Source organism: Trichechus manatus, unplaced genomic scaffold (genome assembly GCF_000243295.1).
Source record: "Trichechus manatus latirostris isolate Lorelei unplaced genomic scaffold, TriManLat1.0 scaffold00236, whole genome shotgun sequence".
NCBI classification, from domain to species: Eukaryota; Metazoa; Chordata; class Mammalia; order Sirenia; family Trichechidae; genus Trichechus; species Trichechus manatus.
In genome coordinates, this window is record NW_004444172.1 from 1,085,672 (window position 1) to 1,110,566 (window position 24,895).

Consider the following 24,895-nt stretch of genomic DNA (forward strand, 5'->3'; position numbering starts at 1 on the left):
ATTATTATTTACCTTTTTAGAAGATAAAATGGAAGTTCAGAGAGGGTAAATAAGTTATCCAAGTTTAACTCCTGAAGGATAAATTAATTATCAAAGTTCACAGAGGTTTTAAGCATTGGAACCAAGTTTCAAACATGGTGTAGCTCTAGTTTCCACGCTCATAACAGCTACTCTAAAGTACTTCTTAATATCAGTTTTTGGCTTCAGTGATGTCAGTGCTGAGATGACAGAGAGTAAAACTTTACTCTGGCAGGTATCAGATTAAAAGAAGAGAAATAGTAATGGGGTTTATAAAATAGTGACTACTTAGGACAACGTCTGTAAGTGAAAATAAGCTCAATAACAACAATGAATTAGTAAACTGATCCAGCAAGCTAATCAGTTGGTTTTGGATGCTTGTATTGCTCAAACCAAATAATGGAAATCCATCACAAAGTGGACACAGGACATGGTCTGGGCAGGTTTATAATAAATGTGCAGTGGGGAATATCAGAAATTATCATTAAGCAGTAAGGAACATATTAAAAATAAGTAAACAAAGAAGTTCCCATTTTAAGAAATGATATCTGGATTTCTGCCTTGAGAAGTTCAGCTACCTTTTACAAATAAAGATAGAAGTAGAATTAAAAAAAAAAAGAAAAAAAAGCTAAAACACCATTGGTAATGATTTGTAGAAGTTTCCAGGGGCTTGTCAAGATCCACTTTACCTCCTTGTAAAGGGATGCTGTGAGGAGATTTGTTCTCCATCATCTTCTGCTTCCTGGACTTTGTTGCTATGTGAGCTCATTTTTTTTTTGGAAATTAATTTAGTGACAAGAGATTGCCAAATATATTGACTTTGATTTTGCTAAGCTACTGAACCAGTGAGAGCCACCAGAGCCCACTACTGGACTTTGTTTTTGTTTGTTTGTTTATATAGAAATTAAACCTTCCTTGAGCTAATGTTTCAGTGATCCATTTATTTATTGAGCGTTTCATTGCATGCATGGGTAAAGCATTCCTAGATGATACAATGGTGAGAGGCAGAAGCACCACATCCAATTGCAAAGGTTGGGGGCCATGGGATTCTATGCTGTGCTGTTCGTATAGAAGAAGGTGTGAAAGAACCAGATGAAAATATGCAATATATTGGGCATTGCAATGGTTAAAGTAAATATCAAGAGCTCCCAACCACAGAAATCATACAGATCAAATGGAGCAACATACCCCTCAAGGATATTCATCAAACCAAATACATATATATAATACATATATATATGTATGTATATGTATATATGTGTGTGTGTTTAATCCACCTGTATAGGTTTTCATTGAAGGAGCTCATGAAAATAAGAGAGACAGAGAAAGAGAAAGAGAGAGTGAGAGAGAGAGAGAACGATAAGAAAATACCAGGAAGCTTCAGCGTACAAGTTAAATATTACTACAGCTAGAATAAGAAATAACCTGTGATTCATTAAAATATTTAATGAGCTCCAATAATCATAACACTTGTTGTTGTTGTTAGGTGCTGTCCAGTTGTTCTGATTCAGCAACCCCATGTACAACAAAAGGAAACACTGCCTGGTCCTAGGTGATCCTCACAATAATTGCTATTTTTGAGCCCACTGTTTCAGCGACTGTATCAGTTCATCTCATTGAGGGTCTTCCTCTTTTTCGATGACCTTGTCCTTTACCAGTCATGTTGTCCTTTTCCAGGAATTAATCCCTCCCTCTAAGTGTCAAATAGTGTCTGCATATAATTTCTAAATTAGAGAAAGTTACCAACGAGCAGTCTATGAGAGCCAAAATACAGCCTACAGTATTTACCACCTGGATTTGGAGACCATCTCAAGAACAGATTTGACAGATTGAGTACTAATGTTCAAAGACCAGACAAGTTGTGGGAAGACATCAAGGACATCATACACGAGGAAAGCAAAAGGTCATCAAAAAGACAGGGAAGAAAGAAAAGACCAAAATGGATGTGAAGGGACTCTGAAACTTGGGTTTGAACATAGTGTAGCTAAAGAGAATGGAAGAAATGATGACACAAAAGAGCTGAACAAAAGATTTCAAATGGCAGCTCTAGAAGACAAAGTAAAACTTCATAATGAAATGTGCAAAGACCTGGAGTTAGAAAACCAAACAGAAGAACACGCTCGGCATTTCAAAAGCTAAAAGAATTGAAGAAAACATTCAAACCTCAAGTTGTGAATTTGAAGAATTCTATGAGCAAAATATTGAATAACACAGGAAGCATCAAATGAAGATGAAAGAAATACAGAAAGTCACTGCACCAAAAAGCATTTGTCGATGATCAACCATAACAGGAGGTAGCATATAATCAAGAACCAATGGTACTGAAGGAAGAAGTCCAAGCTGCGCTGAAGGTACTAGCGAAAAACAAGGCTCCAGGAATTGAAGGAATACCGGTTAAGATGTTTCAACAAAAGGATGCAGTGCTGGAAGTGCTCACTTGTCTATGCCAGGAAATTTGAAAGAAGCTACCTGGCCAATTAACTGGAAGACATCCATATTTGTGCCCATTCTGAAGAAAGGTGATTCAAGGAATGCAGAAATTATCGAACAATATCATTAATATCACATGCAAGTAAAATTTTGCTGTAGATCATTCAAAAGTGGTTGCAGCAGTACATTGACAGGGAACTGCTAGAAATTCAAGCCAGAATCAAATGAGGACATGGAAAGAAGGATATCAGTGTTGATGTTATATGAATCTTGTCAGAAAGCAGAGTACAGAAAGATATATACCTGTATTGTATTGTCTATGCAAAGGCATTCAATTGCATGGATCATAACAAATTATGAAGAATGGGAATTTCAGAACACTTGATTGTCCTCATGCTGAACATGTACATAAACAAGGAAGCAGTCATTTGAACAGAGCAAGGGGATACTGCATAGTTTAAAATTAAGAAAGCTATGCATCAAGGTTGCATCCTTTTACCATACTTATTCAATCTCTATGCTGAGCAAATACTTTGAGAAGCTGGGTTATATGAAGAAGAACGTGGCATCAGGATGGGTAAAGACTCATTAACAACCTGTAATATGCAGATGACACAACCTTGCTTGCTGAAAGTGAAAAGGACTTGAAACACTTACTAATGAATATCAAAGACTACAGCCTTCAATATTGATTACCCCTCAACATTAAAAAAACAAAACAAAAATCCTCACAACTGGATCAATAAGCAACGTTATGATAAATGAAGAAAAGTCTGAAGTTGTCAAGGATTTCGTTTTACTTGAATACACAATCGATGCTCATGGAAGCAGCAGTAAAGAAATCAAATGACACATCGTATTGGGCAAATCTGCCATAAAAGACCTCTTTACAGTGTTAAAAAGCAAAGATGTCACTTTGAGGACTAAGTTGCACCTGACTCAAGCCACATTATCTATCACCTCATATACATGTGAAAAGTGGACAATGAATAAGGAAGGCCAATGAAGAATTGATGCTTTTGAATTATGCTGTTGGAGAAGAATATTGAATATACCATGCACTGCCAGAAGAAAGAGTAAGTCTGTCTTGGAAGAAATACAGCCAGAGTGCTCCTTGGAAGTGAGGATGGGAAGACTTCATCTCACATACTTTGGAGATATTATCAGGAGGGCCCAGTACCTGGAGAAGGATATCGTGCTTGGTAAAGTAGAGGGTCATGGAAAAAGAGGAAGATCCTCAACAAAAAGCACTGACACAGTGGCTGCAACAATGGTCTCAAACAAACAATGATTATGAGGATGGCGCAGGACCAGGAAGTGTTTCGTTCTGCTGTACAGAGGGTCACTATGAGTGAGAACTGACTTGATGGCACCTAAAAAACAACCACCCAGCAGAGGAGGCTGAGGAAATTGACATATTGGTACTACATACATTGATGGATTCCCTGGAGAAAGAGTAAACCGGTGCAGAGCTGAACCAAAATGCTATGAGGTAAGGAAGTCTCAGAAGTCAAGTTACAGGAGAAGTGATATTCTAATTCCCAGTATATGTGAATGGTACATCCTAGAACCGTGAAGTGCATTCCCTTCGCTACAACATGTGCTTTTTCTCCCAGTTTCCACTGTGTCATATTTTAGCAGAAGTTCATCTTGTATTTATAGTCAGTCTTACCTATATACAATCACCAACTAAAACAACAGCAAACCTACATATGTTCCTTGTTAAGAAGAATAAAAACATTTTGTATGAGATTATATTACTTTATTCCCAGCAAAATGTACAATATATGAAATAACATCAAAGTATAAGATCAGATTATCTCTCTATATACATAATTATTAGCTCAAAATATTAGTTTATTACTTGGTGCAATAGAAATGAATAAACCCTAGAGTAGGCAAAATAAAAATTCAACATTTATTCTCTCATAGAAAATGCTGGGATTTTTAAAATTCACTTCTTCAAGGAATTTTTCTTTGATCATCACAACCAATTGATTCTATGAAACTTATGAACTTATTTTGACATAATTCATATAGAAATAAAATATAAGGATTTTTTCAAGTCTTTAGTTTTTACAAAGTCATTAAATTTTCATGATTATTCCAAGGATAATGATCTTTAATACCTACTTCACAAAGCATGTGTTCTGCATCTCTAAAAGTGCTTTATATATGAATAAAACTCTTATTTCAAATTTAGAAAGTCACACAAACTGGCTTTTTTTTTTTTATTTTTTAAAACCTTTTATTGAGATGTAAATCACATACCCTATAATTCATTCACGTGGAGTTTTGCAAACATCACTGCAATCAGTTTTAGAACACTGTCATCACCCTGAAAAGAAATCTCCTGACCATTACCAGTCACTCCACATTTTCCCTCAGGCCTTCCAGCCCAAGGCAACTACCAACTTATTTTCTGTCTCTATAGATTTGCCTATTGTGGACGCTTCATAAAAATTGAAACTTAAAATATGTGGTCTTTGTGACTGGTTTTTTCACTTAGCATAATAGTTTTCAACTTTCAAGCATGTTTCAGTGCAACATATTTTACTGATAAATATCATATTGTATGGAAATACCACATTTTACTTATCCTTTCTTCCAAAGAAGGAAATTTGAGGGTTTTTTTTCCACTTTTTGGCTATTATGAATCATACTGCTATAAAGAGTTATATATGAGTTTTGTGTGGACTCACATTTGAATTTCCCTTGAGTACATACTTACACCTGAATGTAAAGAAAACTAAAACCCTCACAAATAGGTGACAAAAAACATCATAATAAATAGAGGAAAAAAGTCAATGATTTCATTCTATTTGGATCAACAATCAATGCCCATGGGATCAGTAGTCATGAAATTAAATGATGTATTACATTGCACAAATCCACTGCAAAAGACTTATTTTAAGTTTTTAAAAGAAAGGATATCACCCATGGACTGCCAGAAGAACAATCTTATCAGTCTTAGAAGAAATGCAACAATTATACACCTTTGAAGTGAGGATGGCAAGATTGGGCTGACTTACTTTGGACACATAATCAGGAAAGACCAACCGCTAGAAAAGGACATCATGCTTGGTAAAGTGGAAGGTCAGCAAAAATAAGGGAAACCTTCGATGAAATGGATGACACAATGACTGAACGTTGGACTCAAATACACCAATGATCATGAAGATGGCACTGAATCAGGAAAAATTTCATTCTGTTATGCATAAAGTCACTGTGAGTTGGAGCAGAGTCAATGGCAACTCACAACAATAACAATCACTTTTCCCTAGAAAGCAAATGTCTCATTAATCCAACTCTTCACCTCCTGAGGAGAGGACCTCGGACTTCCAAGTGCTTTCTTTGACTTCCTCAACTCTAGTTTTCCACTATAATTTCTCACCTTGTATCCTCTAACCATGATCACCACAATTACCCCTTCCACTGGTTACAAACAAATACAAGTAAGTTTTTGACACAAGAAGTACACCAAGATATTATTATCATTAAAAAAAAAAAAAATCCCTCATTCTTTAACTCCAAAATGTTTTTAGACATCCCAAAAACTTCAGATTTTTTGCTTTGCTAATACTATATAAAGGGGAAAAAACTTTTTATAATTCTACTTATTTTCCTCCTTTTTTATTGTCATAATAAGCATTTTACACAATGTTTAGGGAAACTTATGCCCTATTCCTTGACAATCTTCTCAACTGTTCAGGTTACTCAAATATTCAAACTCAGAATTGATGTCAAAATATCAAGCGGTCAATTGCAATACCATTTTCTTTAAATGCTGTGTTGACAGTTTTGAGTCCCTGGCTGAATGCCAGTCTGTTCTCTTTCTTGAGCAGCTGATTAGGTCCACTGTCTACCCACTCACTTATTAGGTCTTCACTCCCCTGAGGCAATATGTACCCATCTTAATTGCCCTGTGGCCAGATACCCAATAACTAGGCACATATACTCCTTGAGTCCATAGAATTATTCAAAATGCCAAACACCCATGAAATATGAAAAACTTAGCTAACCCAACTCTGCTTGCCATACATAAGCCATCTCCTACAATTCCAGTTTGTTGTTACCTTGTCCTAAGATATAATCCCATGTGTGGTCTGAATGAAGGCATGATGTGGCTCTTTGTCTCTGGGAACTATAACTATGATAAATGTAATTACTTTTCATGGCCTCCTTGACTTTTCTTTCATTTGTCTCTCCTGACTTACAATCCCATGCATTTTTTAGAGTAACAGACATCTTTGAGTTACTCTTCTGGTGGCACAGTGGTTAAGAGCAGGGCTGCTAACAAAAGGTTGGCAGTTCAAATCCACCAGCCACTCAGAAAGAAAATCTATGGGACAGTTTTACTATGTCCTATGTGGTTGCTATGAGTCAGAATCGACTTGAGGGCAACGGGTTTTTTTTTTGTTTGTTTGTTTTTTTAGTTAATCTTCCAGTTTCAGGAAACGTATGGTAAAAGAAAAGAGGACATTTTTGTTTGGAAGTTCTGTTAAAATAACATGACTGATGTGTGGTATGCTGAACATGGTCTTAGTCTTTGTGTCCTCAAGTAGCTACATGGTGTAATAAAGGATTCATAACTTCACTTGTCAAGATGAATGAAAATAAAACATGAATATTTTGGTCTCAAGGAAGATATGAGAAGGTGACCTAAAAGTGTAATTAATGTAAAACCCATCAGGATTGCTCAGATTGGTCAGAGAAATATAGAGAAAAAATTATTCCTTGATCGAAACTAAATATATGAAATATTGCAAAATTGTTGCTGTAGACATGAGTCAATGTCAAAATAATAAGAATTGAGGGAAAGAACATTTAGAAATTTTTGCTAATATTACAATTACTAAAAGTTTACCCAAAGTATACTTTCTAATATATGTAAATCTACATTTATTAGCTTGGTATTCATTTAACATGCCCATTTTTATTGAGCTTAATTTACTCACAGTAAAATTCACAGTTTCAAAGTATTATTCTCAGCTTTCTGATTATAACAATTAAAATATAGAAAAGTTCCATCACCATTAAAATTTTTCCATAACACCATGTAGTTATCTTTTCTCTCACTCTCAGTAGAAATCAATGAAACGGAAAACAAAAAAGCAATGGATAAGAATCAATGAAATCCCGAGCTGGTTCTTAAAGATCAATAAGAATTAAAAAATTTTAGCTAAGCAGAAAAAGAAACTAAAAAAAAGACACACAGTTATGAATTTGAGGAATACATGAGAACACATGACTGCTGATTCTACTGATATTAAAAGTATAATATAGGAATATTAGAAACAAAATTTTGCTCATGAATTATAGACTATAGATAAAATGGACAAAATCTTTAAAAGATACAAACTACAAAACTAACTCATTTGCAATAGATAACCTGATGGGTTTTTTTAATCTATAAAAATGATTAATTAATAATAATAAATGAATATAGGACAATAAAACAAAACACCTTCTGAAAAAGGAAACTCTGGGCCTTATGGAGTCATTGAAAAATTCTACTGACATTTAATTAAAAACAAGTACCAATTCTAAACAATATCTTCCAGAAAGTAGGAGAGCAAAAATCACTTCTGAATTCATTTTAGGAATCTGTCATTACCCAGACACCAAAATGAGACCAACATTGAAAGTATTACTAGAAGACCAGAGATCATCGTCTGTCATGATCATAGACATAAAAATCCTCAATAAAATATTAGCAAAATTAATTCAACATGCATAATAAGGGTAAGACATCATCATCAAAGGAGGTTTATTTTGGGAATGTAAGGCAAGTTTAACATTTAAAAATCATTAAATGTAATTTGCTGTATCAACAGAATAAAGAAAGAAAAAATACATGATTTTCTCACTTGATGCACTAAATAGTTTACAAAATTTCCTATCCATTCAAGAAGTAAAAATAAACTCTCAGGAAACTGAGAATAGAGGGAATTTCATAAAAAAAGATAAAATGTATCTATAAAAAACCAGAGATGACATCACATTTAATCATGAAAGGATGAAATGAGTTACATCACGGGTGAGAAATAAAGCCATTTGCTGTCACCATGTCTATTTGACACCATAATGGAGGTCCCACTCTGGGCAATAAGGTAAGGAAAATTAATAAAAAGACACATATTTGAAACAAAGGAATAAAATCATTTGTATTTGAAAGTGACATGATTGTTTCTGTAAGAAAAGAATCTGTGAAAGTTATTAGAAAACTAATAATTTGTTATATCAATGTCATAATATGCAAAGTCAACATTTATAATCAAATTTTTTTCTGTATATTAGCAATAAACAATTGAAAGTTGAAATAAAATTGCAATTTACATAAACCAAACAACATGAAATATTTAGATATAAATGAAATAAAATATATACAAGATTGTCATGATAGAAGCTGCAAAACACTGATGAAAGCGATCAGTGATAAATAAATGGAGAAGTATGTCCTGCTTATGGACTGGAATACACAATATTGTTAAGATGTGAAACTGATCTAGAGATTGAAAAAAAATGCTGAACAAATCCCAACAGAAGAAAGAAATAAATTGATATTAAAATTTATTTGAAGGACAAAGAAACTAGAATACCTCAAACAATTTGAAAAAAAAAAAAGAACAAATTTGAAAGACTTAAAGACATACACACTACCTTTCTTATTTGTTATAATTGGTTAAAACATGGTTAGAGTAAGGTAAAATGAAAGCTAACTATTAAAAATTAAATAATTAGCAAAGGCAAAATAGTCACAGAAGTAGGAACGTACTCCAAGACTTCAAAAGAAATTGAGAAAACTGATATTTTATTGATTGAGGGTTCAATTTCATACATTAATTTGTGCCATTCCAAACAGCATGATGCTTGTGTGGATCACAGATAATAATGTATCTTATTGTCTGTATCAAAGTCTAAAGTTCACTATTTTCTATGTGCATTTCAATTACACATTACTAATACACACCAACCACTATGGCCAAAGATGAAGAAACTGAAAATTTTTACCAACTTCTGCAGTCTGAAATTGATTAAGCATGCAATCGAGATGCATTGAAAGTTATTAGCTATTGGAATGTGATAGTTAGAAACAAAGAGGAAGGAACATCAGCTGGAAAGTATATCTTTGGTAATAGAAATGACTTGGGAGATTGCATGATAAAATTTTCCAAGACCAGCGACTTATTTATTGCAAATAACATTTTTCAAGAACATAAGCAGCGACTATACACATGAAGCTTGCCAGATGGAAAATACAGGAATCAAATTGACTACATCTGTGGAAAGAGACAATGAAGAAAGTCAATATCATCAATCAGAACCAGACTGGAAGCCGAATTTGGAACAGAAGATCATCTGCTCATATGCAAGTTAAAATTGAAGTTGAAGAAAATCAAAATAAGCCCATAAGAGTCCAAGTACAACCTTGAGTATATCTCAATTAAATTTAGAAACCAGCTGAAGAATAGATTTGAATAATTGGACACTAAAGACCGAAACCAGAGAAGACGTGGAATGACATCAAGGACACCTTTCATGAAGGAAACAAAACGTCATCAAAAGACAGGTAAGAAAGAAAAGACCAAAAAGGATGTCAAGAGAGACTCTGAAAACTGGCTCTTGAACATACTATAGCTAAAGCAAATGGAAAAAATTATGAAGTAAAAGAGCTGAACAGAAGATTTCAAAGGACAGCTCAAGAAGACAAAGTATTAAAATGAAATGTTCTAAGACTTGGAGTTAGAAAACCAAAAAGGAAGAACATGCTCCCAGTTTCTCAAGCTGAACAAACTGAGGAAAAAAGTCAAGCCATGAGTTGTAACTTTGAAGGATTCCAAGGGCAAAATATTGAACGATGCAGGAAGAATCAAAAGAAAGTAGAAAAAATAGACAAAGTCCCTGTACTAAAAAGAACTGATCATCATTCAAACATTTCAGTAGGTAGCATATGATCAAGAATAGATGATATTGAAGGAAGAAGTCAAAGCTGCACAGAAGGCATTGGCGAAAAACAAGGCTCCAGGAACTGAAGGAATACCAGTTGAGATGTTTCAACAGGTCGCAATGCTGGAAGCGCTCACTTGTTTATGCCAAGAATATTGGAAGAAAGCTACCTGGCCAATTGACTGAAAGAGATCCATATTTGTGCTCATTCCAAAGAAAGGTGATAAAACAGAATGCAGAAATTATTGAACAATATCATTAATATCACAAGCAAGTAAAATTTTGCTGAAGATCATTCAAAAGCAGTTGCAACATTACATCAACAGAGAACTGCCAGAAATTCAAGCTGGATTCAGAAGAGGACATGTCAGATGGATCTTGGCTGAAAGCAGAGAACACTAGAAAGATGTTTACCTGTGTTTTATTAACTGTATAAAGGCATTCAACTGCGTGGATCATAACAAATTAAGGATAACACTGAGAAGAATGAGAATTTCCGTACATTTAATTGTACTCATGCTGAACCTGTACATAGCCCAAGAAGCAGTTGTTTGAACAGAGCAAGGGGATACTACATGGTTTAAAGTAAAGAAAAGTGTGCATCAGGGTAAGTAAACAGGACTTGAATCACTTACTGATGAAGACCAAAGATCATAGCCTTCTGTATAGGTTCAAAGTGTTAAAAAAACAAAGGTATCACTTTAAGGACTAAGGTGAGCCTTACCTAAGCCATGGCATTTTCAATCGCCTCATATGTGTATGAAAGCTGGACAATGAATAAGGAAAACCCAAGAAGAATTGATTCCTTTGAATTATGGTTTTGGCAAAGAATATTGAATATACCATGGACTACCAGGAGAATGAACAAATCTGTCATATAAGAACTACAGCAAGCATGTTCATTAGAAGCAAGGACTTTGTCCACATACTGTGGGAATGTTATCAGGAAGGACCAGTCCCTGAAGAAGGACATCATGCTTGGTAAAGTAGAGGGTCAGTGAAAAAGAGGAAGACCCTGGACAAGATGGATTAACACAGTGATTGCATCAATTGGTTTAAGCGTAAAAACTATTCTGAAGATGGGGCAGGATCAGGCAGTGTTTCATTCTGCTATCCATAGGGTCTCTGGAGTTGGAACCGACTTGGCGGCACCTAACAACAACAACTACAAATTGTGCTCATGTGGAACCTGTAAATAGACCTAGAAGCAGTCTGTCAAATAGAACAAGGGAATACTGCATGGTTTAAAATCAGGGTTGTATCCTTTCACCATTCCTATACAGTCTGTATGCTGAGCAAATGATCTGAGAAGTTGGACTATATGAAGAAGAACATGACATCAGGATTGGAGGAAGACTCATTAACAACCTGTGATATGCAGATGACACTATCTTGCTTGCTGAAAGTGAAGACTTGAAGCACTTACCGATGAAGATCAAAGACTACAGCCTTTAGCGTGGATTACACCTCAATATAAAGAAATCAAAAATCCTCACAAATGGACCAGTAAGTAACATCATGATACTCAGATAAAATATTGAAATTGTCAAGGATATCATTTGACTTGGATGTTCAAATAACGCCCAAGGAAACAGCAGTCAAGATATCAAATGATGGATGTCACAGGACAGATCTGCTGCAAAAGACCTATTTAAAGTGTTAAAAAGCAAATATGTCACTGAGGAATAAAATGCACCTGACCCAAACCATGGTATTTTCAATTGTCTCATATGCATGTGAAATCTGGACATGAATAAGGAAGACCAAAGAAGAATTGATGCTTTTGAATTATGGTGTTGGAGAAGAATATTGAATATACCATGGATTGCCAGAAGAACAAATAAATCTGTCTTGGAAGAAGTATTGCCAGAATGCTCCTTTGAAGTGAGGATGGTGATATTCATCTCATGTCCTTTAGACATGTTATCAGGAGGGACCAGTCCCTGGAGAAGGATATCATCGTTAGTAAGGTAGAGGGTCATCGAAAAAGAGGAAGACCCTCATGGAGATGAACTGACACCTTGGCTGCAATGATGAGCTCAAGCATAGCAACAATTGTGAGGATGGGGAAAGAACAGGCAATGTTCTATTCTGTTGTACACAGTATCACTATGAGTTGCAACCGTCTGGTCAACACCTCACAACAACAACATTTTCTCTATATTAACAACTACATGGTTTTAATATAAATGCATACTTTCCAAATATTGCTGAAACTATGTCATAACAGTGTATAATGAATAGCATATGCATCCTCCAATTTTGAGAAGTAGGACCTTCTACAAGCTACTTTAGCTTAAAATCAAATGTACAAATGATTTTTCTATCTGAAGAAAAAAAAATCTCAATTCAATAGTATAATTTGTTTAGATAATACCAAGTGAAAAGTAATATCTACCCCTCTGTTTTTTCCTAGAGGAGCTAACTGACTAAAAAAAACAGAATCTAACAGCTCTGGCTTACTTCATTCTAATAAGAGTCACAAAGCAACCTGAGCCCCCTCTTCTAGGCATCTTGCTCATCAACTACATGATCACAGTGATGGGCAACCTGGGCATGTTCATCTTGACCGGGTGTATTCCGGAATAACACAGTTATATAGTTTTTCTCAGAAACGTGGCCTTGGTGGATCTTGGTAATTTTACTATTATATATCCCAAGATTCTAGTAAATTTAGTTTTGAATCAAGATGCTATTTTCTATTCTATTTTTCTATTTCTATTTCTATTCTATGTGTGTGCCATACAAATGGTTTTCTTCTTTTTGTACATTATTTGTGTAATTTACATCCTGGCAAACATGGCCTATAACCACTATGTGACCATCTGTAACCCTCTGCTCTACAATATTGTCTTGTCACAGAGACTTTGCCATGTGTTTGTTAATATTCCATGCCTCTTCAGTACCTTTTAGTCTCTGATGCTCACTAGTAAGATATTTACATCCACCTTCCGTGGTACTAATGTTGTCGGTCATTTCTATCGTGATAATTTTCCCTTTATACTTTTTCTCTACTCAAATGCATGAGAAGTAGAATTGTTGATCATAATGTTTTCAGAATTTGATGTGATTTCCACCCTCATGGTGGTTCTGCTGACCTATATGCTGATTGTAATAGACATATTTTGAATGTATTCTGCTGAGGACAGGATACAAGCTTTCTCCATGTGTGGTTCTCATTTAACTGTGTCCTATGGGTCTGTACTATTTATGTACCTGCAGCCCGAATCTGCTCATTCTTCTGATAATGAAAAAATAGCTTCTATGTTTTATACTTTATCGATCCCCATGCTTAACCCCTTCATATACAATTTAAAGAATAAAGAAGTAAAAAAAAGTCCTCTACAGAGTTATTAAGAATCAATTTTATATTTAGTGTTCAATATACACTATTTTCTAATAACCTATTAAAAATGCAAATGTCATGCAATAATATTTTAGCATACATAATTTCACTCTTTTTGGTACCAGAGCGAAGACTAATTACAAAGCACAGGAAAGTAGATTGTTTCCTTTATATTTATTCAAATTTATATGAATGATCACATTTGATATTTCAAATTTAATGTCATTACCTTCCCAAGATTTATTATAAGTGATAACTGATAGAGAACTTTATGGTAAAAAATTATTGTCAGAGACAGAAGAAAATATTTACACATATTCTAACTCGTATTTTTAATGAATTTGGACAATTTTGTATTAGTAAAGATGAAGAACATCATGTTAACAGGTTGAGTATGAGTTTTTTTGTGTTTTTTTTTTGCTGAACATTGCATATCATATAAAAAGCATTATGTTGAAAATGGTACCATTCATTAGTAGAGAATGTTTAAAAAGATAGGGAACTAAATTCTGTTGAATTAATATGCATTCTTCTGAAGTAACATACACTTCTGCAATTATTTTATTTTTTTCTTGTTTTTGTTAGTTGCTATTGAGTTGCCTCCGACTCACAGCAATATTCTGTATAACAGAAAAATATGTTCCCCTGTCCTGCGCCATCTTCATGATTGTTGGCACGTTTGAGTCCTTTGTTGCGTCTTACTCACTACTAATTTTTATTCTTAGTTACTACTAAGATTGGGGACAAATATTTGCTTTATTTCAAATTCTTGTTCATTTCAAACAAAAAAAATCTTCCTATAATTAATGCTTTTTTAATCTTAAACAATCTTAAAATGAAGAGTATAATTACAAGATAAAATTCTCAATCAAGTTCCATTCTTTACACAAAGCAGAGAAAAAACAGTTTTTACTTCTTGCTTTGCCTTGACATAGAATGAATTATTCTAAAAAAAAAAACCTTGTGAACTGTTAAATATGATGGCTTATAAAACAAGCATGTGGATAATTTTTAACATAATGCTGGCAGTATTTCTTATTCCATTTGTTGATTTTGGCTTGGTTTCCACAGGCATTTGTGCCACCAACACAGAGAAGTACAAACTTTAGCACATCTAAAGTGCATTTTTCTTCATTTCCTTAGGAATCAAATAATATCTGACAGAGCTAAGAAATATACACAATACCCAATAATGAATTAAAACAGAAACATCATCAGAAATGTAGAAAGATAACATAATTTGGTACAATTTGAAACAGTTTGAGGAATCAAAGTGACAAGCTTGGGAAACTACTATAGGAAAAGAGAAGTAAACAGAAAATTATTTATCTGTAATCTTACCACCACCTTTATTAATAAAATTACCGATTTAGGGATAGTTTTAATTTATATTGTTAATGAGTATAATAATATTGCCATACAAGTAGCATACATATAATATACAGAGTTATCATATAAACAATTAGAGGAATCCAAAATAAATTTAGACGAATGTGGTCTACGGCATTTGCGACTGTGTTAACAAAATCAAAAAATTAACCAAAATGGACAATGTGAGCTCAAAAGAATTTGACTCGAGGTAGTACAATACGCTGGCAAATTTCAGCTACCACCGTCTCCCCAAAGTCCAATACGTATCTCCTAGGTTCAAAGAGCTCATTCTTGTTTGCTTGGAGTGCCCTGAAGTCCAGAAGTGCCTGAAGTCCTGAAACTGGCTCAGTCCAGGTACCCAGGAACATCATGAGACTTACGCTCTTTGTTCCCTGTCTCTTAGGAATCTAACTCCTGTTCTACTTGTTATAGAATGTCTGAATACTTTTGTCTCCTACATTTTTCTTTTTTTTGTGATTTTCTAGTTGTTAGTGGGAGTAAGTCTGATCCTAAAAAATGTAAAACTAATCCAGTTACCTTTGAGTCAGTTCTGACTCATGACAACCCCATGTGTATCAGAGAAGAACTGTGCTCCTTTGGGTTTTCGGTGGATGAATTTTCAGAAATAGATCACAAAGCCTTTCAACTGAGATGCCTCTGGGTGGATTTGAATGGCCAACTTATTTCGTAGTAGCCCAGCACTTAACCATTTACCATTTACACCGTCTAGGGGCTCCTGGGGGTAAGTCTGGTCCTGGTGATATAATGGAAGGGAATATAAATCTGAAAAAATTTTATTATACATGTTTATACATTTTTCTAATTTAAGATAGAAATCTTAATCTCTTAAACAGATAGCAGCCATTTGGTGCGTGATATAAGTCCTTCAATATTGTGGTTGATGACTAGTAAGGCTTTCTCATCTTTGGTATAAGTGTTTGATGTGTAAGTTTGAATAATAGTAGCGTTAACTGGTGTTGCTTGTAGGCATATGAATATTATCCTATCACTGACATCATTGTACTTCAGGATAGATCTTGAAATGTTCTTTTTGACGACAGGTGTGACATTCCTCTTCAAATTGTCATTCCTGCCATAGTATACCATATGATTGCCCAATTCAGAATGGACAATGCCAGTCCATTTCAGCTCACTAAGGCCTAGGATATCCATCTTTATGCTTTCCATTTCATTTTTTACGATTTCCAATTTCCGAGATTCATACTTCATACATTCCATGTTCTGATTATTAATGGATGTTTGCAGCTGTTTCTTATATTTTTGAGTCATGCCAATAAAATAAAATATCTTAATCTAATAAAATAAAATGAGAAAGAAGTCTTAAACAGACAATTTACAATAAGAGGAGGAGTTGGAGTGGCTAATATCTGTCCTTGTAGTAAAAAAAATAATGAAAATATAGAAAAAAACACAAATAAATGACATAGCATATATATGAAGTGTATTAATTATATTTAATCTGAGAACATTACGGAAATGGGGGAATATTGAGTGGTCTGCCCTAACGGCAAAATATTTTAATCCAGATCCCTGGGTGGGACATATTGAAAATTAACTGAGAATAAATGAATAAATGTATCTAAAAGAAACTTACTTCCTGGCTAATACAAATTGTTTACAAAATTAACAGACATCCTAGACGCTTGGTTAAGCTTTCATGTGCTTCAGACATAATTAGCACATTGCTTGGTATCTCCTCAGGGAGACGCTCAAAGGCAGAGAGAAAGCTATAAGTTGTTCCCACTATGCCATGATAAGAATACGGGGTGTCAAAACGGATTAATTACAGGAAAAAGGTAGAGTTTATTATGTAGTGCCATGTTTTACTAATATCTCGAATGTTTTAGTGACATTATCAAGACTCCACTTTTAGTCAATGGCAAAGCTAAACAAAATATTAAGAATTTTTTATTTAATTCTGTCTGCTTTCCACCAGTATTTTTTGATATGTTTTATATGAGATAAATGTGGACTTCGTGTATTCACTTTTATAATCTAATGCTGTGAAATTTAATTTCTGAATTTGTTTGCTAATAGTTTACTCAGAGACTGCTCTTCTCAGTATTCAAGAGTAGATGTATGTCAAAAGATAAACAGATATGTAGATAGATAGAAGATAGATAGTTACACATACATAGTTATGAAGCAGTGATGATCACAAAGCGTTCAACCTACAGTTCTGTTATATTAACCAGTACGGCTATCCCTTTATTTTTAAAATATTCGTGCTATAGTCAGATACATTTTTTAAAGATTATACTTAAATTTATCTGTGATATCTCGTGTCACATAGGAGTTCCAATGTTTAATGGAACATGTTTCATATTCAAAAAGATTTTAAATAACTTCCAGGAATTCACATAGAAGTCATCATCAGTATATTTTCTTTTTCTCCTATGCTATTGTGTCATATACGGATTTTTTAAACTTTTTTCATAAAAAGTAGAGGATAATTTTTTACAAGGGGAAGTTTATGACATCAGTGTTTCAGTTTTTGTTCAGATTTCCTCATATATCGTAGGTTTCTCCACGAGAAAAAATATATATCCGATTTGTTACCAAAAAAGATTAGAATGTATCAGTTACAACACAAATGCCAGATTGGAGGAGAAAGTATTTTAAATAGAGCAACAAAGAAAGTAAAGAATGGCACTTTTAGACACTTCAGTCATAGAACAGTTGTCATGGAATATGGGGCTGGGGTCAGTTACAAAGATAGCATCTTAAAGAACTTATTCATCATGAAAATGGTGACAAAGAACTTAAGTCAAAGTCCAGAAAAATTTACCTGTAAGTAGCTTAAAGATCAAAACAATTAACAAAAAAAAATAATTTCAAGTAATTACTGTCAACATCCAAAAAATATAGATGATGATGATAGATAGCTATATGATAGATAGATATATAGACATACAGACAGACAGAAGGACAGGCAAATAGATATATAGATAGACAGACAGACAGATAGATAGGCAGACAAAGAGTACTAGGCACATACTATTTTAGAGTTATTTTCAAGTATCTTAGACACATTGAGGCATAAAATTCTCATTTATCCTTCCTAACAACCCTGCAAGAAAGTGTTGGAATATGATTTTTCTGATGGGGATAAAAAGATTCATATAACTTATGTTATTTGCCCAAAGTATCACATTGTGTATGTTACAAATGGATATATAGCAGAGGTTTTATATATATATATATACACGCACATATATATATATACACATATACATACATGTATCTCTAGGGATGTTTTCATGTATAAAGACAAATAATCCTCATTGTGATCAATTATATATTTATCCAAAACCTGTCTCCTGTCTAGTATTTGACTGTTCCATTCTGGGCCATCTATAATTATCCATTATCATAAGATAATGTTTTGAAGGAGAGGATCCAAAATGTATCCACTTATTTATTTAAGTATATGAAAAAAACAAAAGTTTTAAGAAGAGTACAATAAATATCCATGTACCTAACACCTAAAGGTTTAACATACTATTCATTTTTGTTTCATCTATCTATCAGTGGATCCATCAGTCTATCTAATGTGTATATGCGTGTGTAAACTTTGTGGGAGTTGGGTATGTATTCAAATACCCTAAAATGGAAAGTTTGAATTTATATTATTCATACTGATTTTGTATACTAAAAAATCCACCAAATGATACTCCATAAAAGCTATTGATGATGCTGATGTCTCTGTCCAGAATACGTTTCCTGATAGACCTACATGGACAAACACAACCTAACAGTGCTGAATGAATTCATTCTGTTGGGAATCACAGACTGCCCTGAACTGCAGGCTCCATTGTTCGGACTGTTCCTCATCATCTACATGATCTCAGTGGTGAGCAACTTGGGCATGATCATCCTCACCAAGATAGACTCTAGTCTACAAACTCCTATGTACTTTTTTCTCAGACACCTGGCTATCACTGATCTTGGTTATTCAACGGCCGTGGGACCCAAAATGTTGGTAAATTTTGTTGTGGATGAAAATACAATCTCTTATTATTTTTGTGCTACACAGCTAGTTTTCTTTATTATGTTCATAACTAGTGAAATTTTTATTCTGTCAGCAATGTCTTATGACCGCTATGTGGCCATCCGTAATCCTCTGCTCTACACTGTCATTATGTCACAAAGGATGTGTTGGGTGCTGGTGGCGATTCCCTATGTCTACAGCACACTTATTTCCATTCTAGTAACCATAAAGATTTTTAATTCATCCTTCTGTGGCTACAAGGTCATCAGGCATTTCTACTGTGACAGTCTCCCTTTGTTATCTTTGCTCTGCTCAAACATACATGAAATCAAATGGATCATTCTCATCTTAGCATATTTTGATTTGATTTCATCCCTCCTAATAATTCTTGTTTCTTACATACTCATAATTGCAGCCATTCTCAAGATGAACTCTGTTAAGGTTAAGCACAAGGCCTTCTCCACCTGTGGATCCCACCTGACAGTAGTGATAGTGTTCTATGGGACTTTAATTTTTATGTACTTGCAGCCCAGTTCCAGCCATTCCTTTGACACTGATAAAATGGCTTCCATATTTTACATCCTGGTTATCCCCATGTTGAATCCCTTGATCTATAGTTTGAGGACTAAAGATGTGAAATATGCCTTACATAGGACTTTAGGACAATTATGCAATATATTTTCTCAAAGTTCACTATAACATATGATTCATATAAATTATGCTAAGGGCTTTAAACTTTTTTCTGTGTGTTTCCAGAGCAGATAACAAGCACAAAAACACAGGTTCAACACATATTTCTATATTGCCTTCTACCAGTCACTCCACTAACAGCTGTAAATAGATAAATAAATAAAACAGTAAAAAAAAAAAAAAAAAAAAAATTGACTTCCTTGAGCAGGAGAGATGCATTATAAGCATAATAATTAAGAAATTTTAAAGTATATTAGAATGTACTGGAGGGTGATTTTAAAAAAATTAAAGAAGAAAAGTGAGTATGTTGAGTGGGACAGTGAAACTGTAGTAGTTACAGGAAGAGTTCTAAATATCTGATGTTTTCCTCATCCAGTAGGAAAAAAAAAACAATGTAGAATGTGTGTGTATATGCCCACACGCATACCTTCTGTTTTATTGCTCATACTCTTCCTCGGATGGCTTATTCTGATTGGAAGACAGCTCAGCGTAGTGGGTTGATTTGAAGTACTCAGTCATCTGAATTTGCTCAAATGTCTGCTTTCTAAACCTTAAAATCACTCTCTTTCATCATCAGTGACTTTACTTTCATGTTTGACCTCTTCAAGTCTGTTTACTTTGTTATTTTTATTATTAGCATATATAATATTAATATGAACAGCAACAAAATGAAGTTAATATATTCAATAGGATCAGCTCGGTATCTGGTTTTGTTTAAATCAGGCCATTTTCTATCAGTGGATATACCAGTTAAGATACATTTATTGAGGTCAACCATAGAAGTTTCCAGGGTTTTTCATTTTTTCTCTTCCGGATTGATATTGCTTCCTAATTGTATGCTTTTATCTCATAGATTGTTATCCTTAGCTCTCTAGGAAATAATAATTACTCTTGTTTAGAAGTTATTTTCTAATTGTTTATGTATCCTTGCATAAGAGTTCTATTGTATGATGAGTTAGGTTTGTTGCCTTGTTTTTGTTTAGCTGAATTTTCTCAAATTAATATGAGGGTGCACTTTATTTTGATCAGAATCTATTGTTTGAATTCATCATTTTGATTATTCTCCTTGGAAGAAGCAAAAGGAGATAACCCATGGTTTGGACTATGCTGTGTTTCTAGTGAGTTAGGTGTGATATATAGCATTTTATGTATTTGTTATGATTTCTAGACATAGTTACTCCATATTCTCTCTTAATTTTCCATGCATATTTTCCTATTTTTGTTCTTTTAATATTCAAACAATTTGTAATGAGAAAGAAGTTAAATTTTAGATATGCTAAGGTTGTCTTTAAAAACAATCGAATCTGGGCTTTTAGGTTAGGACCATACAGGTAGGAGTATGATATATTTCCATGTATGTAAAGACTAGAAAACACATGAGAAAAATATGATTTATACAGAGGATATCAAAATGGAAATTTAAATTTAAAACACACTCCACTCCCAATCAGTCCAAGTGGCTTGATTGGGAAATTGTAGTAAACGTTTAGCAAAAAAGAATTAACCAATTCTACACAAACTCTCTCACAAAACTGAAGAGAAGCGTATATTTGCATTTTCTATATGAGGATAGCTTTACTGTGATATCCAGTGCGGAAGAAGGCATTAAAAGAAAACAACAGAGCATGTATGTTGAAAAATCTAAAGAAAAAATTGAGAAATTGAGTCTGGGATTATGTAAAGACAATAGTACACCTAATTAGGTGTGCCCCAGGAATGTATGGTTAGTTTTACATTAAGAAATTAATTAATGACCTTCACCATAATTACAAATTAGAAATGGAAAACAATGCCATAACAGTAGATGCTGAGAAACATTTTAAAAATCCCAATAATTGTGATAAAACCTTGAACAAATTAGTATTAAAATGGAGCTTTCTCAAACTGATAGAGGGCACCCATGAACAACCTACAGCTACCATCACACATGGTTTGAAAGACTGAATACATTCTCGGTAAGACCAGGAACAAAACAAGTAAATCTACTCTCACCAAATCTATTCTACATTTTACTGGATGTTCTCGGCAACACAATAAAGCAATACAAAATTAAGTAAATGTAAAGTATCTAGATTGGAAAAGAAGAAGGGACAGATGACATAATTTTTTATGTAAAAAATATAATAGAGCCTAAAATACAGTTACAGAACTAAAAAGTTAACTTAGCATTTATTTGTGAATTTACTTTCAGCTTATTAGTTCATTAAAAAAAAAAAAAAGCTCTGTTTAGATTTTAAGCGGGCTTTCATTGACTCTATATATATATTTGGGGATTTCATAGCTATAACACCAAAAGCAAAATCCATAAAAAGTTTGACCACATGAAATATCATAGCTTCTGTTCTTCAAAAGACATTTGTATAAAAACAAACTGTATTCAGGAAGATAATATTTTCAAAAATAATACATCTCATAAATGGCCTGTGTTCATAATATATACCACCTCCACCTCCGGCCAGTTGCCATCAAGTAGATTTTGACGCATAGCAATCCTATAGGAAAGAGTAGAACTGCCTCAAAGGGTTTCCGAGGAGTGGCTGGTGGATTTGAACTGCCAGCTATTTGGATAGCTGCCAAGCCATTTAACAACTGTGTCATTAGGGCTCCATAATATATACAGAGAGAGATATCAAAACTCAAAAAAAAAGAAAGAAAGAAAAGAAACAGTCCACAAAAATGATCAATCAACTAACAATAACTTATCCAAAGGATACATACAGCAAACAAATAAACACATTAAAAAGGTTCAGTTCATTATTCATCAATGGATTTCAAGTTAAAACATTAATGACATAACTCTATACATCTATTAGAATATCAGGTGTTTGGTAAGTATGTGGAGGAAACTGAACATTCATAAACTGTGAGTGGAAAATTAAAATGGAGTAACTACTATAAAAAATAATTTGTTTTAAGCGCTAAGGTCTTAAAAAGCTGAACACAGTATTATCATAAAATTTAGCCATTTTACTCATATCTACCCAAGAGAAATAACAGCGTTTTTCCTTATAAAGATGTGTATACAAATGTCCATAACAACTATATCTGTAATATTCAAAAACCGAAATCAACCCATATGTTCATCTACTTGAGAACGGATAAATAACTTGTGGTATATCTAAGCAAGTTAATACCACTCCATAATAAAAACTACTGAATTATTGGTACATGCAAATATATGGATAAAAAGTACAAATTGATATACTGGACTTTGTCAAAATTAAAACAACCCACACTTAGACATTTATCCCAGAGAAATGAAAACTTCCGTCCATGCGAAAACCCTTACACATATGTTCACAGAAACATTATTTATAATAGCTAACAACTAGCAACAACCCAAAATGCCCTTCTATGGGTGAATGGATAATCAAACTGTAGTAAATACAGACATCAAATAATATTCAGCAGTAGAAAAGAACAAATTATTGATGCACACAACAGCATGGATGGACTTCAATAGAATCATGTGAAGTGAAAAAAGTTCATCACAAAAGGTTGTTGTTGTTGTTACCTGCCACTGAGTGACTCCAACTCATGGCCACCTTACGTAAAACAGAAGAAAACGTTGCCTGGCCCTGTGCTGCCCTCACAATCCTTGGTATGTTTGAGTCCATTGTTGCAGCCACTGTCAGTCCATCTCATGGAGGGCTTCTCTCATTCTCCTTGGCCATCTACTTCACCGAATATGATGTCCTCCTACAGAAACTGGTCTTTCCTGATGACATACCCTAAACAAGAAAGTCGGACAATGTTCTTTTGGAGGGAACAAAATATATACCATTAAAGAATTTTTGTTTTGTTGGATGCCTTCGAGATGATTATGACTCATAAGGACCTATAGGACAGAGTAGAAACGCCCCCATAGGACTACTAGGCTGTAATCTTTATGGGTGCAGATGGCCAGGTCCTTTCTCCCTGGAATGGTTTGTGGGTTCAGTCAACCTTTGTGTTTGATCATTCCACCATCAGGGCTCCTTTAATTAAAGAGTAGGCTATATATATATATAAATTTAAAGTTATATACATATTTTATATATATACACATAATATTATATAGGACAAATAGGCAAAAAAAAGTCATAATGGATACATTACTAATGTTTACTATAACAAAATGTAGCAAAAAGATTTATAGCACAGTAAATATATATTCATAGGGAAACATTACACACAAAATATCACACGTTACAAGCATATTTTGATATGGTAGAGCATTATGTCAAGCACAGCAGAACATGTATTACGGTGAGAAAGATGTTTTGGAATGAGGATCAGACATAATGTAAAAACATAGACTATTGAAATATAATGATGGAAAATAAAACAGGCAAAAAACCTAAACAGACAAATGACAGCAATTAACTATGAAATGAGAAGCAAGGGTAACATTTCTGTTCTGGAGGTCAAAAAAAAAACTCTGACAATAGCAATGACAGCAACAATAACAACAGTAAACAAGGAAGTGACACCTCACATGCACATTGCATTCCTTTTTTCCATTTAAGCCTTTTAATAATGCAATAAGAAAGTGTTTAAACACCTCTTCATGTTGTCATCCATTTGAAGAGACCACTGTATAAATAGGGAATATTAATGGTTTTGTTTTATAGATACAATATTTTAATCCAGATCCCTGTGTGGTAAAAATGGGCAGTTAACAAACAGTAAAATGCAAGAACGTATGAAATAGGTAAATATAGACATGCATGTACGCTATATGAAGAAAAATTTGCTCACTGGTGCATACAAATTGTCCTGGACAATTAACAGACAACACCCAGGTATTTTGTTAAGCTTTCAAATGCTTCAGAAATGGTCAACAAATTGCTTGGCATCTCCTCACGGAGAATCTCCAAGGGAGAAAAAAATCTTCAAATTGTTCTCAGCATGCCGTGTTAAGAAACACATGGGGGAGTCAAGACAGAGGCTTCACTGCAGGTAAAAAGACAGACTGTTTCCATATTTTACCAATATCCAGAATGTTTCAGTGATACTTGCAGGGTCCCGTCTTTATTCAAGGGCAAAGTCATTGAAAAATATTCAGATTTCTGATTCAGTTCTGTGTGCATTCTACT

The 24,895-nt window shown here is 33.9% G+C and overlaps 1 protein-coding gene and 1 pseudogene across 1 annotated transcript; both read left to right on the forward strand.

Annotated features, from left to right (window-relative positions):
* Window positions 1–5,858: 5,858 nt before the first annotated feature.
* LOC111822924 (olfactory receptor 8K5-like) lies at window positions 5,859–13,755 on the forward strand (annotated as a pseudogene).
* A 5,117-nt stretch (window positions 13,756–18,872) lies between these two features.
* On the forward strand, window positions 18,873–19,826 carry LOC101349672 (olfactory receptor 8K3-like). The gene has a single exon (XM_004389224.1). It carries the CDS (start codon window positions 18,873–18,875, stop codon window positions 19,824–19,826), a length of 954 nt encoding a protein of 317 aa, XP_004389281.1.
* Window positions 19,827–24,895: the final 5,069 nt, after the last annotated feature.